Here is a 16,813-nt window from a genome sequence, read left to right as displayed (position 1 = left end):
ATTTGGTTTTGGCTGACTGCAGGAAGAGGTGTGATTTCAAGGATCCCATTTATTTGGCGAGTACTAATTTTCTCACATTTCGCAATTTTTCAGGTCACCATTTCCAGGCCTATATATAATATAAGAATGCAACTATATTTTTCTTCAGGTTTCTCATCTACTACGCATGTACATGTATATAGTGTGTGTAGGTAAGGATGTTTTGCAAAACAAACTAATTCACTTTATAAAATATCCTTTACCAAATAGCCGGGGAAGGAAAAAAAAGAGAAAAAAAGCGACATGAGTTCTGTTAAGTAAAAATCCGTACTTACAATACCCTGACTAGTTTTTCAGCGTTTCGTCAATGCTTAGACTTTTCCAGAATTTTCTACGAGTAAGCTTGAATTCCCTGACTTTTTTCCAGGTTCGTAGAATCCTGGATTTTTAGATATACAAACTATGCTATGCATACGTATCGGAAGTCTTACAGAACGGCTTTGTCTGTCCGTCGAAAAAATACTGTTTACTATCCTAGTATGATTGGCTTTAAAATTTTCTAACTACAAAGGTCATTGGCGTTTGTGCTATCTAATCTTTTAAAAGCTTATCTTCCTACATATTGCGGAGTTTCGACTTCTGTTCATTAAAGTTTTTTTGACTTGCCTTTGTTAGCAGAATCACCTATAATCGAAATAAAAACACTGCAAATAACAAATATACACACTTTCACGTATTCGGAAGTCTCGTAATCCTAATCCTAATCTTAACTATATGAAAAACTAAATGGACTGACATAAAATAAAAGGGTACTTCTGGTTGACCTGGAAAGTTGAAATTTGGCATGATTGTAGCTATTCGGGACTAATCGACAGAAAAACTGCCAAAAGTGAATATTTTTAATTTTTAGGGAGTCTAAAGGGGAGATGAAGAAATTCCCCATGTTTTTTTTTATTTTATTTTATTTATTTATTTTTTTCATATAATCTTATATTTTAGGTACTTGGAATGGAATACAAACTTGAAATTTGGGATGTTTGTGCGTTTTCGTTAGCATTATCTAAGTAAATTAGTAAAAATAAAATATTACAAATTTAGACTGAGTTTATGGGGAACTGAAGTATCTTTCCCATATTATTTATATGGGACGTCTTCTACATCCCAAAATGTTTAGGCACTTCGGGCAGGATTAGAATGATTAAATTTGGCATGATTGTAGCCTTCTGGGAGTAACCCACAGATAAATTGCCAAGAGTGAATTTTTTAACTTTTAAGGGGTCTAAAGGGAGATGAAGAGATTCCCATGTTATTTGAATAGGCGTTTTCCTGAGATACAAAATCTTATCTCTTCATCTCCCTTGAAATAGGAAAGATAGTTGAAATAGGAAAAGAAACTTGAAATTCGGTAGAATTGTAGGTTTAAGAGGTGCGAGGCCGTAGGCCGAGCAAAGGCGGGTACATGAGGCGAGCCCTCAGCTGGGCAAATTCAGGAAATATGAAGAGCAAATGCACGAAATTCACTGTTAATACAAAGGTTGATAAACAAGAGATGCGAGGCCATAAGCCGAGCAAACGCGGGGGACTCGGAGCGGAGCCCCCAGCTAGCCAAAGGCTAGTCAGAATGTATTAAAAAAACCGGAAGTTACGCTGTTAGTCATTGTCAATCATTTTGAATGTTTAGTCTTATTAAAAAGGAGATATACTGTGGGAAGAAAGTTGAAAAATTTATAAACAAAGTGAAAAAAAAAAAAGAAATAAAATAATAATTTATTCTATTTTTGAATTACATATCTTACAATTCTTTCGTTTTGACTAAAGGAAAGAAGAAAGGAGTGGTGATGATAATGTAGACTGAAAATGAAAATGCATAGCACTTAGGGGATGAGCAGGATCCAAACACGAGCAACAAGTTTTGTGCTTGCCGGTCTACAGTCTTAGACCGTTCGACTATGCCAGCTGATACTATATTAAAATTAATATTATTACAAAATATAGAAGAAACTAACTTCCAGCAATGAGAATTTTAATGTTAAGAAGCCTCGTGTTATCACTACCAAGTCTATTACTGCATGTTAACGGTGAAACATTGCTTCGATATTTAAATACGCCAAGTAGGTAATATAAAATCATAAAAGATTGTCAGAATGGTGGTCTTGTTCAGGACTTTCTATGTCATACTATGTAGAAACGAAGCTCTAAGAAAACGCACTGTACGAATTTAAATTAAACCTTTCGATAAAAAAATCGAGTCGTTGAATTTGAATTCTTTCAAGATTGTTTCCAGATAGAATAAATAATCTCATACCTTTTCAAACTCCTCCACTGAATTCAACACTGCTGAAACAACATAAAAATTGACTGATAAATGATACGCACTGAATTCTATAAATTCTAAATTATATTTTAGGTAAGACTATACTCGGCATACCTATTACCTGTACACCCGAACATTCCAACGTCGTTCCGACAATAACAAATGTTATTTTTCGTTAATGCATAGAGGACACATACCGAGTTCTCTTTGAAATTATATTGTAGAGCAAAATGTGACCCCGTTCCCTTCAAATGTTCTTGTGGATCTACTGCAATTAAAACTACGATTTGGTCAAGTTCTGTTCAAACAATTTGGAATCAGTCATAGGTATGAATCTCGAGTATTATATGTATTTGAGTGTTTTGGGTTTATTAGCCAATTTATATCTAATTTTGGCTTTAAAAAACTTATTCCTGAGTTTAGACGGAATAATGTGCATCAATAGTTAAGAAAATGGAGCAGAATGTCTTGACACGTATTTACGAATGATATATTCTTTGATTATCTGCGATTAACGAAAGTAGTTTTCATTTAAGTTCCTACCATGTAATATTGATATTGCGGGGAAGACCTAAAACTTAGCCTGCATTTTCTCATATACTGGCCTAATTTCTTTGGAAAAGTGCACTCTTATGTTTTAGAAGTCTGTCTACAACTAGAATGCAGTAAGTATATAATGTTTTGCCTGTAATATCTCCATGTTCAATTTAACAAAGGTAAAGATTATAAACAGAATCGAAGAGCAGGTTTTGCATCAATGGTAGCTTGACCTCAAAACCAGTTTACTGACTGATTATAGATGCATAAAATCTTCAACAATGTAATCGATTCTGACACATATGAGTTTATTTAGATGGAATATTATTTGAATTATCAATAATAATAACGGTGAAAACAGGCGTGTGTGTGTATTCGAACAAAAGCATTTTTAAAACGATCTAAAATCAATTACTATATACGTATTTAGAAACTGAAATACAAAACGTAAGATTGTAGTTCTTTTATATATTTTTTATTTATTTTTTTTTTATTTTTGAAGTTAAAAGATAATAGACGTAAAATAGACTTACAATCAGTTTTTTCAAAATTTTTATAACGTTAAGTAATTCAGTTTAGTATGCTTTTTAAAATTATCTATCTATAACACTATTACTATTTAATGTATTAACTTCTGATGATACCGCGGTATTTATAGACATTAACAACTACAACTGCTAAGTAAAAGCTTTAAATGAAGTAAATAAAAACCTGTTCTACTAAATCCATGCTACAGAAGCTCTAGTCATTATTGCAATGTATCTGTAAAGGTTCTCATTCTACTTAGCGAAAAGGTATTGTTATAAAGGTAGAGTGAAAGCATGACTAGCTCTTTTAATCGGAATTATTACCTACGATACCCAAGAAAACGTCACACATACTTGTCTTGTCCGCCTCTCCCCATATTTCAGTCCTGTTAAGAAAAAGTCGTCATATACAGACTTGCATTTTAAATATGAATTACTTAGCAATAATTTAAAATTTGGTTACTGCGATGAATGAACCACTCTTCTCAGGCTTGTAATATTGTCAATTTTTTCTGTCGGTGGCTTCTTTAAGTTTTAGAAGTATTTAAATGGTTGGTAACAGAAAAGAATGACAGCTTCAAGCCTAAGAATATTTTCTGCACGAAGTAATGTTCCCATTATTTAAATACGGTTTGAAATAATGTGTACATCCCGCCCTACATTTTAGAAATTAATGATTTTAAGACGTTATTTTTATATAAATATAATTACAATCAAACTAGCGTTTAAAACTCTACACAAGGGAATCACTCAATGGTATCACAGGAAATTTTCCTTAAGTATGATATTTGTTCTTCATTCCATTTACAGTTAGTTCATATTTGTTCAGATAAATTATTGGTTAAATCATTACCAACTTTCGTTATTTATAGGTATGTATAGACATTAAATGCAAACTAATTCAATTTCAAAGTTGAATTATACACGAAAAATTCACTATTAACCACTTTATATCAATGAACCTAGAGATTTAAGTAATTATTTAAAAAACACTCTTCATAAATTTCTTTGTAGACTATTTAGTACTTTCTAAATTCATTAGACAAAGATTTCAGAAATCCTACTGATTATACTTAATAATATTCAATCTATTTATCCAAAATAGCATACAAAAGACACAAAGGGCGCCAAATGACCCTCAAGTATATCCAAAGAATATCGAATAAGGTAATTTATTGAAATGAAAAATATTTCTCAGAATACAATTTATCTCCAGTCCCTTGACGAAGCTTCTAAAAGACGACACATTTTGTGCAAATTTCCGAATCATGACTGAGCGTCTGATTCTTGGTTCCTACACAAGTGATGGGAGGTTTCAAACTAAAATTCTCAAAACGATTACAAAATATAAGCGTGGAAATGGTCATCTACTGAATACCATGGATATACATATAGACAAGACCATATAAACGTATATCAATGTTCAACGCAAGTTAAGTATTCCGAAAATAATAAACGCTGTGCCTATTTTTCAATATGCGGAGAGACATACATACACACGTAGTATATTTGATAGTTTTGAGATTATGAAGGTACAATACAACGATGGAATAACGAGAACTCCAATATTTTCAGTATCATTAGAAATATGATTATATATGTATGTACGTATGAGTGTGTGTTTGTGTGAGAAAGACAAACTTCTGGAAATTATGCAATGTATGTGCAATTTGTGCAAGCATTCAGACTAAGACACAAGTTCATCGTACCTTCAAGAATTAGTACTTTGATTAGATACGACGAGAGAAACTTTTTTTTTTCTTATTTTCACTATCGCATATTATGTGAACTGTCGTATTTTTTTAGTGAACAGTAACTCTAGTAAACAATCATTCACATACAAATACTACAATGAACTAATTACTTTTAATTAGTTGGATGCTTATCAGTGTAAACAACAGAAATCCTTCCTACACGTGAAATGATGCACTATCTCGTTACAACTACATACAATCGAACTTATGAAACGTCTCTTAATACAAACATGAAAAAAGAATAATGTAGAACAAAACATCTGCAGACTACAGAGATAATTTCAAATCGATGTTATTTGTCCAACGAATTCAATTCACAAAAATTCATTCTAAAATCATTTCTTACATCAATATAAAATTACATATGCCAAGCACTACGTAGATGTCCCAGCAAATTAACAGAAGGGAAAATCAACGAACACAATATTGCTAGAATTTATTAATGGTACGTAATCACTGAATAAAGTTCCCCACTAATCGAAATAAACATGTAACCCTATTACTCGTAAGTAAAAAAGAAAGCAAGATTCCTAGTCATCATTTTATCAATACGGAATGCGAATATATATTTAACTAAAACTCGGACGAAACAGATGTGATACTAACTATAGAACTGCACAAGAGTTGAACAAATATCCTCAAAGAAAACCTACTTAACGATTTGAAAATGTTTGCTCTATCTTCCACACCAGCGATATACGAAGTTCCAACAACTACTTTTGAGTCCTAATAGCAGGTGACTAATGTTGAATCAAAAAGTCCTTGATTCGAGTAAGAATACAAGGAACAGTGTATAATAATTAGAAGAAGCAAAGAATTTTTTTCAATAAATCAAGAATTTGTAAACTACGTGGCTCATAGCTTCAATAACACATTCCTACTCTCTCTCTCTCTCTCTCTCTCTCTCTTGTCATCGAACTTTATTGCTGGCTACTCTATCTCAAAGTAAAGCAAAACTAGAAACTTACGTAACTAGTAAATAAGGATTTAAAGGCAACATTAACCGATTGTTTGTAGCTAAGGATTAAAAAAACTTACATTGATCATGAATATCCAAAAGAGAATTGCTAAGAGCAGATCTCTTGAGCCCACTTTCAATTCCTGAGCGTTCTCTTTCTCTTCCCCTCTCTCGGCGTCGAATCATGACATCTTCGCAGCTGTCCCCTCCGTCACAACCTTCACTACTGCTAACCACCTCAGTTACTCTCTCTGTTTCGTGTTCTCGAGGAATTGTATGGGGAGACACTTCGACATCAGCTACTCCACTGTCACGATTTTCAGCAGCGGCTCGGCTTCTTCCACTCTTCTGTCGCTCGAGTTCTGCCTCAATTCGGAGGTTTTCCATTTCGTCCATTTCACTAATGGATTCCCGTAAGTCCTCGGCAAACTTGCACCTATCATGCTCATTGCGAGCATTAAACGTTACCAACACTTTATTGTCAACTCGCTGCGACAATCGAATACCATAAGGATAATCTGAAATTAGATAAAGCAGTCATAAATATATATTTTACAGTCATCTTCATTCTCATGAATGATACAAAGTGATAAATTGCGTAAGCTCCTAAAATTTTACAAAAATTTTATTACACTTACGTCCGAAACTTAAGAAAATGTTAACTTCGAAAAGTAGCCCTTGTGTCATGTTGATGCTGTGAACGTCAGACATCGGACTGGCATGTCCTGATAGAATGATGTAATGCGCGGCTGGATAATCGGTAGATTAGAAATGGGGCAAAGTCAACAGGATGTGGTTAGGAACTTGAATGCTCCTAGGCCGTGTTGTCACGGCTTTGGGATCGTTCCCTGACTGGTGAAAACATTGAAAGGCAGTATTGTGAAGGTTGTTGATGTGCAACAATGTCGCATGAGGATCGTTATCTGGTCTTAAATGCGCGATGAAAACCAACGAGGGAAAATACACTAGGTCGAGACCTTGCAGCTGCCTCTGTGACTCAAAATTGTAAATTATTACCTAATATTCATTGTCGTAATGACGATTTTTATTTCTTTGTAAAAATTCAACCAAATGATTAAAAGTATGGAGAAAATATTTCTAAACTAGATGGAATCACGTATAAAAGTCTAGTAAGAATTCAGGAATTAAATCAGTCAACTAAGTTACCTTTTCTTTAGTAACTTTATAAATGACGAAGAATAGGTTTCAATAAATAACAGAACCCGTAACTGACACTGTGAATATCGACTTTGACACTAAACTTCCTTTTAAAGTAATCTATATATCACAAGATTCGAGTTGATAAAATCTGTGAGAGTTTAGAACAGAACTACTTGCTATATCTAAACACATTATACTAACAGTGAATTCTTTTCACCGTGTCTCATTTTCCTATGAACGAGAAGTCACGATCATGTTCAAAGCGCTTACTTAATAACTTCTGTTTTCATTTTACATTTTCGTATATTTTTGTTCATCATACATGAATAGTAAACCATAAAGTTTATTAAACAAAGGAAGGTCAAAAGAAATTTATCCTGTAAAGATCTCGGCTTATCTATTGGAGGTCCTGTCTATATTAACCATAGTCTTACATTGCATAGGCGAATAGTCTTTAGTGAAGCAAGAAAAGTTAAGAGAGAAAAAAATTACGACTACTTGTGGATAGACTATGCTGGTAATATTCGACTAAAGAAGAAAGCTGATGATACTTTTGTATATACACTTAACACAGTTGAGGAAGTAAGACATCTGACATAGATACATGAGTGAAAGCCATAGTTTGATACATTTAAATTATCAGAATGTTAGAGGTATACGTAGTAAACTTACAGAACTATATACAAATATTGCAGCTTCAAGCTTTGACATAATATTACTAACTGAAACTTGGCTGTGTGAGGGTATATACAATGGTGAATTTATTGACCAAAGGTATAATGTTTATCGGTGTGATAGGACTCACAAAAATGGCGGTGGTGTTCTCATAGCAATTTTAAGAGATTATTGTGTATCTGAGGTATCCATAACAGTGAATTGTATTGAAGTTCTTTGTCTAAAAGTTACAATATCTAGAAGACATTTTTATATAGTATTGGTATACTTTCCACCGAAGAGTCAAGTAAGAACCTATAATGATTTCTTTCAAAAATTAGAGGAAATTGATGACATATATGATCAAAGTTTGCTTGTTGTTGGTGATTTTAATATATCATCAATTACGGACGCTGATTTTGATTTATTGCAGGGTGGGTCTGTTTGTAATATGTTGGCGAACTTCATTTCTTTACATAATTTAACATCGCATAATTTAATAAGAAATATGTACGGGAAAACTTTGGACTTGGTTTTGTCTAATTTTGGAGATGATATTAATCTAACTAGAAATGTATTTCCATTATTGACAGAAGATAATCATCATCCATCTCTTAGTTTTAATATTAATCTTGGAAAGTTCACACCAAGCATAAAACATAACTCAAGTACTTTGTTTAATTTTAGTAAGGCCAATTTTTATAACCTTTATAAACAACTTGACCTACAAGATTGGATGCATCTATATAATATAAACGATGTTGATAAAGCTGTCAATTATTTTTACGATGTTCTGAATAGTATTATTGAAAGAAATGTGCCAAAAAAAGAAAATATCTAAGAAATATCAATATCCATGTTGGTTTACATCAGAAATTATTAACACATTGAAAGAAAAGTATTATTATAGGAAACACATAAAAACCTCCGACTATAATTTAAATAAATTTAAGGAATTGCGTAGAAAATCAAAAACGTTGATTAAGAGGGCGTATGCTTTATATATAAATCAGTCAGAAATGGCATTGAAAGATAATCCTAAAAATTTTTGGAATTATATCAAAAATAAGAAGAATCAAAATTTAGAAATAAATCATATGACTTTCAAAGGTAAAGTAATTACAACAGATGCGGACATAGCTTACAACTTTGCTCAATATTTCAAAAGTGTTTATTCTCCTCATCCTTCTGATTACGATATTATCCCCCATACCAAGTCAATCATACCGTATTGTCTGACGGTGAATTCCATTTCTGAATGTGAACTTAAAGAGGCTATTAAAAAGTCAAAATCTTCTAAATCAAGTGGGCCCGATCTATTGCCAACTTATTTATTAAAAGGATGTGGAGAACTTCTAATAAAACCATTAAATTACATTTATAACCTGATATTAACAACTTCAATATTTCCAGAAATCTGGAAGATTAGTAAAATTCGTCCAATACTTAAGAAAGGAGATGCCAAGAGTATTGAAAATTATAGACCAATATCTCTAATTTCCACAGTAGCTAAAATATTTGAGCATATTCTTTATAATAGAATATTTCATCATGTTAAACCTTACATATCTAATTTTCAACATGGATTTTATCCACGGAGATCGACCGTTACCAATTTATTTCTATTTATACAGTCTATTGCGGATTTCCTTAATAATGGTTTTTCTGTGGATGTAATTTATACAGATTTTTCGAAGGCCTTTGATAAGCTAGATCATGCTGTATTACTTGCAAAATTATCTAATTATGGCTTTTCAAAGCAACTACTATCATTAATTTCTTCCTACTTAAATGGTCGAAAACAATATGTTGTGTATAATAATCACAGTTCTCCATTGTTTGATGTTAATTCGGGTATACCACAAGGCTCGAATCTTGGACCTCTCTTCTTTCTACTATTTGTTAATGATTTACCATCTGTACTTGAACATTCACACTGTTTATTATATGCGGATGACATGAAATTGTACAAGGAAATAAGAGAACTTGACGATGTTCTAAAACTTCAGAGTGATTTGAATAACTGCTATTTATGGAGTGTTGAAAATAAGTTACATTTTAATATAAATAAATGTAATGTAATCACATTTTCTAAAAGTAGAAACCCTATACATTACAATTATACCCTAACAAACACTATTCTTAATAGAGTTCAGGAAGTAAATGATTTGGGTGTCATTGTAAATACTAAATTATGTTTTATCGCTCATATAGAAAAGGCTGTCAATGAAGCTTTCAAATCTCTAGGTTCTGTGATAAGAAGTACTAGAGATTTTAATAATCCATATGTCATTATTATGCTATTCAATTTTCTAGTACGAAGCAAACTTGAGTATGCAAGTATAGTTTGGACTCCGTATTATAAGCAGTACATTGCAAAAATTGAACGGATTCAGAATAAGTTTCTGAGATACTTATATTACAAAATCTATAAAGTAAACTCTTATGAAAATAAAATATCGTATGCAACTCTTCTAAGTTTATTTGATGTTGGAACATTATCTGCTAGACGAAGGTATTTTCAACTTATATTTCTTTTTAAGTTAGTAAATGGAATTGTTGATAGTCCTGAGTGTTTGCATTTATTAAATTTTAATATTACACATAACTGTTTGAGGACAAGATTACCATTTATTTGTAAAAGATCCAAAACCATTGCACATTTGAATACACCTTTGATAAGTATGTGTAGATTATTTAACACTTTAATACAAAATAACATTGAAATTGATTTTGCTATGCCATGTGTTGCCTACATAAGATGGCTTATAAAAATTTTACCACGTTTAGATTATCTATAGTATTGATATTTCTATATCTACTTATTATGTAAGTCAATTTAATTGTAATATGATTATAATGTAAGTCTTCAATATTTGAACAATTCTTCTATTGTTACTATTTTGAATTTGCTTAGTAACAATATTGTATATGTTAAAAATTGCTTTGATAAGTTGGTTTATAGATTTTGTTACGCTCCTTCACTAAAAGATGGCTTTATAAATCTACTTTAGAAGTATCTCACTCATCCTATGCTCAAAAAAAAATATTTGATCAGACTTCTAATGTATTTTCTATTGTTTTTGGTCGTATGTGATTTGATAGTCTGTGTATCTTCTCTTTCTGGTATTTTATTCACATCTTGCTCTCTCTCTCTATGCATTTAGCATTTTGCCACTATATGTTCTGATGTTTTCTTGTGGATATTTTTTTTATATTTTTTCTTCTTTTTATTTTTTTCTTCTATTGTTCATTTGCAGATGTAATATTAATTTTGTAAGCCTGTTGTAACTGGGATAAAATCCTGTAATAGGCAGCAATAATAAATAAATAAATAAATAAATAAATAAATACCGTCAACATGGAGCATATTCCTTCTGCTTGAAATCTTTTTTTAAATTCAACTGGTAACTCTAATCTATTCTATTCGCTTTCATATCATATTAAATAAGGTATACATTTTAAACCGTTGAAAATGTGAAATGAAGTTAAAAGAACAGAATTTTTTAAGGGCATAACGTTCAATATCATCGCTGTTAGTATGTCATCATGACTTTCGATGCTAATTATTATTATTCTGCTGAAATAATGTGGCCATAATGTTGAAAGGGGAAGTATTGCCACTCTAACAACACAACAGTACCAGTGCTCATTAGCAAAACATTCAAATTTCTCTTTCTTTTTTTAATGAAAAAAAAAAAACTGTTTTAAAAATTCTGTGCACAATTTATTTCGTCAACAGTTTCAAAATAGAGACAATTATTAGAACCATGAGATTATAAATTACAGACATAATTTTCTCCAATAACATACTATATTCATATTTGACCAGTTTTATTTTTTCTTTTCTTTTTTAAGGAAGAAATTATATGTAAGTATCTACTTTCGATGGTGACTGTACAACTAGACTTTGAAGCAGTAAATTAACAGCTAATTCTAAAATTATGATATGTTATTGTTGTTGTTGAATTTGATTGATTAAACGACTCGAGTTTAACGTCCCTTTTCAGCACCAAGGCTATAATGAGACGCACCCTACTGCTGAAGTTGAGATACGAAACATTACTTGGAATCGCATCGGACGCATATACCTCACGTTATCCCTTAGCCCATTCTCGGATTCAAGGACACAGTAGCTTAGTGGTAGAGCGCGCTAAACTGAAAGATTTTTTTTCGGATTCGAGGAAAATGAAATCTTTGAGCTTTACGTCCCACAGTTATGCCGGTTAGGCTAAAGGAGACGGTGATGATGATTAATGAATGAAATGGTGGAATGAAGAAAGTGGGAGGAAACGGGGGAAACCTGAGGAAACCCACGCACACGGTGTTTGTCCACCACAAAGTTCACTTGGCGAGCGCTGGCTGGTATCGAACCCGGGACCCCAAGCACCAGAGGTGTCGGATTCGAGGAATTACCTCCCTGATGGTTTAGTGGTTAGCGCGTGCGCCTTTCGGGTATAGGATCCAGGGTTAGATTTCCTGTGGGACAGTATTGAAACCTGAATGCATGACAAGAGTTTGGATTCCACCTCAATCTGTAGGTCATGTCTTATATAGCCTCAATGATGAAAAAGACATTAAACTCAAATCCAATTAATCAATCGATTTCGAGGGAACCATGCTTAGTGGTAGCATGAACGATCATTGGTTAGATCTCAAACTACAGTGCAGTGAATAAGTTTTCGTCTCGCCATCTCCACGTCACCAATTATTTTGTAATTATTCCCTTGCTTCATCCTTTACTATTTAGAATATGACTGTATTAAGTTAGACTGAAATTTTTTCCTGAAATTCCTAAGGAGCAAGGAACCTTATATTAGCAACTGCTTCCAGTAATCCTTTCCTTAAGATAAACTTTGCAAGTCTACCCCGGATCACTGAGTTCATGCACTAAGATCATTGTAGATCTGGAAAGTAAGCTTACAGCCAATGGAATATCTCATAATGTTATCTCTCTTCTAGCAGTAGATAACAAAATACACACAAGAAAATACCTCTTCTTGAAAAACTGTTCTATCAAATACTGAAACATAGTTATATAACAAAATATCCATTTTTAATAAATCTTGCAAACTAATTTCAAACTAACTACTTTTATACATAATAGTTTAGCAGGCATTAAGCTTGGATACTTACAAGGTACTTCAAATAAAGTTACTCCCATTCCACAAAGTGGGAAACTATGACGGAACGTGTACGTCACTGAATTCTTTTTCTTACTAAAAATTTTGGTAATTACCAGCAGGTCATTGAAAAGGAACACTTCACGCTGATGCACACCTGGTCTCTCTTTTTTATAAATATCTGGAATTTCATACAGTCTACAGTAACACACTAATCGGCGGTGAGGCAGAGCTAGATTCTATAAAGAAAAATTAAAATTCATAAATTTATATTGTAAAATTTATATGTAGCATAGACATATTCAATATATTTTCCTTTTCACTGTAGCTACAAAGAATAAATAACTATATCTAATTTCAAATGAACTATTAAAAAAAAAAAAAAAAAAAAAAAAAAAAAAAAAAAAAAAAGAATGAACAACCGCATTAAACTTTCTCGCTGCCATTTCTTAAGCTAAATCCTGTTATACTGTAGGATTTACTTATGAAACACAAACAAAATCGTGTCTCTGGAAAACTGTTAAAAGAAAACTCACCCCCCAAGAATAAACTAGCTTTTCAGGCCAAATGATTTATACCATATTGTCAGGTTATTAACGAAATGTTTATGAAATATGAAAAAAATCGCCTGTCATTTTTGAGAAAATCATTCGAAATAATAATAATAATAATAATAATAATAATAATAATAATAAACTACCTCTTGTGAAATTTTCCAGCACAAATAACTTATCGTATTATTGTGTAAATAACGAAATATTTACTTATGAAATATGAACAGAATTGCCTGAGTCATTTTTGAGAAAATCGTACGAAAAAAAAAAAAAATACCCCCAAGGATAAACTACTACTCCTGGATTTTTCCTAGAAAAAACGACTTAAACCACATTATAGAATTGCTACTGGAACATTTATTTACGAAATATGAAAATAATTGTTAAAGCCATTTTCAAGAGAATCAAATCTTTTATTTTCACCCTTCAGTAAACTACCCGTATTTTCAAAGGTAAGAAGAAAGCTAAAAACTTATAAGAACCTTAAGTTTTAAATTTGGTCTCTATGCGTTGAACGGAATGAGCTCTAGGTGAGTGAAGATCTTTACATAGGAACGAACGGATGTACAGATGGACGAACAGACAGGCATCCGAACATCCGCCTTTCGGTACGTAAAGGTCACGAAACGTGTTAATCCACTGAAATCTAGAATTCGATTATTTTCTTCTCTTTTATCGTCGCTCAAAAGTTAAAAAGTATACAAGAGGTGGTTTGTAACTTCTTAGATGGAGAAATATAACCCATAATATTATCACATATTTACAATAGAAGCCTATTTTGCAATGTACTGTGTATTGGAGTTTTTCCGAAAATTCAGCCAGTGGGCAAGATAAATCTACGTATATCAAATCAACCAATGATGGTTGCTGACAGAATTCATTATTTTTTTTTTTTTTTTTTTTTGACTTCTGGACACAAATATGTACTATATTTAAAGAGTTGAAATCAAGAATTAATTCATTTCGTTTTTAGATGATCAGTTCTTTCTTGAGCGGCCATTTTGTGTAGGCGCATAAGCCTATTTTTTTCTTTACAAAGGTTTGCGTTAAACGCTGCAGTTTCGTCATTTTTGAAGATATTGATTTAAAAAAAATGTTCAGTGGATATTTAAGATTTCTACATTATAAATACCTTTGAACATTATTGGATATTCAGTTTAAAAGACACAAATTGTCATTTTTAAAATTAAAAAAATTCCAAGAAAAATAAAACTCAGTTTTCTTTTCTAAATGTAAGCTTCGTGCTATACTACTTCCCGAAAGCGTTTGATACCTGACAGTCTCACCCTCTTTATTTTAAGTCTTCAAACACACTGCAACTTTTCGAAAATCCGCTATATCTGAAAAGGGACACACCTGAAAAATGTAAAATTTTCACAAAACAATAATTATTTGCATAGTAACAAAATGTTAAAATTTGATTACCGAAACGACTAGTTATTGAATTTCAATTTTCATCTTTTATTTTATCTTATTTATTTGTTGGTTTGTTTATTTATTTTACGTAGCGAAATTCCATTTATTAGCAAGTGAAGTACAACTAAACTCATGGTTCACTCTATAACTACATTATATGTGGTAGGTATTAAAACATGTAGTCCAGTTCAACTGTGCATTCTTTATTGTAATAATATTTTATTAGGACGAATTAATTGTTAATAATACTTTGAAGGAAATAATTACTAATAAATAAACACTGCTTTCCCTTATGTAGTTTTTGAGCTTATACAATCATAAAGTAGTTGAGACCATTTTATTAATATAAGGTCGTATTCAGCTTAATATTTAACCAAAATACAAAATAATATGAACAAAGAATACCTTATTTAAAGTCACCTCGGCCAAACGATCCTCAATCGGCTGCCTTTGTGTTGAAGGTAAGACATTTTTCGTTGATCTCAACGCTTCCAACAAGTCATAAATGACACGTATGTTTTTTGGTGACGCATCGTTGTCTTCACTTAAGGCCTTTGAAAAATTTCGATATTTTGCCGATTTTTTAAATAAATGTTTACATGTAAATCTGCAATACTCTACTCCTTTGTCTAGTAGAATTAGGAGCGGACCAATAGTCTCGTAAAGAGAGGATAGGGTGTCCATAAGTTCAAAACTTACGGGAGTGTGTAGATAACAATAACAATTATGAACAATTGGTACAAAAGTGTTTCTCCTCGCTCAGAAACTTGGAACATACCTGCGGACAAAACAAAGCTTTCAATGACACATGAACACTGTGAAAAATCTAACTGAATTCATTTACGTCGTGAGGGTCATCATCTGTTGGAGTGTGGTTACCACGAACAGGTACACAAGCTACACAGGATGAACCCATACTTGCGTAGTTCAGAAATTGACCGTGGTGGAAGTGTTAACACTGCAACTGTCGTCCAAGAGCATTCCATGCATGCTTAATCGGACTGAGGTCCGGTGATCACCTGCCATTCGAGACGTCTGTATGCTGCAGTTGATGATCCATCAAGTGTGCCCCATGTGGTCCTGCATTATCATTAATAAAACAAAATTCAAGACTGTATACATCACGGAACAGTGATACACTGTTCAACTATGTTTCTGTAGATCTAAGTTGTTTCGGGTCTGTTGCTTCAAACATGAAGTGATGTGCGAGCCCTTAACATGATGCCGCTCTATACCATGGCATCAATACCTCCATACCTGTTCCTTTCAACATCATTTTGGTAGTGGTAACGTGTTCCGGGTGCCTTACAAAAAAACAGACGATGACAGTCACTCTCCAAACTCAATTGTCACTCGGTATTTAAGAGTACACTACTACACTCTTGTGAAGTTTACATAGTGTGGGCTAAACACCATTGTAGGCCTGCCTGGCGTTGCTCTTGTGCGAGGAAAATGCAGTTGGTGGTCCCCGTGTATACAATGTGAATTCGTGTAACCGCCAGTGTAGAATTTGACATGATATGTGGGTCCCAGAGGCAGCTGCAAAGTCTCGTGCTAGTGTACCTGTTGTGGTCGTTGGTATTCGTCGGGTATTTATGAGCAGGTAACAATCCTCACGCCGCGTTGCTGCACGTCGACGACCTCCACCATACTGCTTTCCGATGTTTTCACCAACCGAGAAATTATTCCACAGTCGGCACAAAACACTGTGAGGAACATTCCACTTCATGTTGCTTTGCTCTCTTTCTAATCTCCGATGATCCGATCGCGCATTACATCATTTATATGTGTTCTTTGGACACGTGAATTTTCCTAGGACAAGTTCACTGTGATCGA

General features: G+C 32.8%; 1 protein-coding gene across 9 annotated transcripts in view; it reads right to left on the bottom strand.

The window, feature by feature from the left end:
- The window catches only part of siz (Brefeldin-resistant Arf-GEF family protein schizo), a 436,074-nt gene that overhangs the window by 10,865 nt on the left and 408,396 nt on the right, over window positions 1–16,813 (bottom strand). For all 9 annotated transcript variants that reach the window (XM_081762743.1, XM_081762752.1, XM_081762746.1 and 6 more), the window contains 2 exons: window positions 13,021–13,246; window positions 6,150–6,587 (listed from right to left, as the gene is read on the bottom strand). In XM_081762743.1, the coding sequence (XP_081618869.1) occupies window positions 6,150–6,587; window positions 13,021–13,246 (664 nt within the window). The remainder of the gene's footprint in view (window positions 1–6,149; window positions 6,588–13,020; window positions 13,247–16,813) is intronic.

This window comes from Thermobia domestica, chromosome 6 (assembly GCF_964235325.1).
Source record: "Thermobia domestica chromosome 6, izTheDome1.hap1.1, whole genome shotgun sequence".
Taxonomy (NCBI): Eukaryota; Metazoa; Arthropoda; class Insecta; order Zygentoma; family Lepismatidae; genus Thermobia; species Thermobia domestica.
This window is presented reverse-complemented; position numbering and strand designations above follow the sequence as displayed.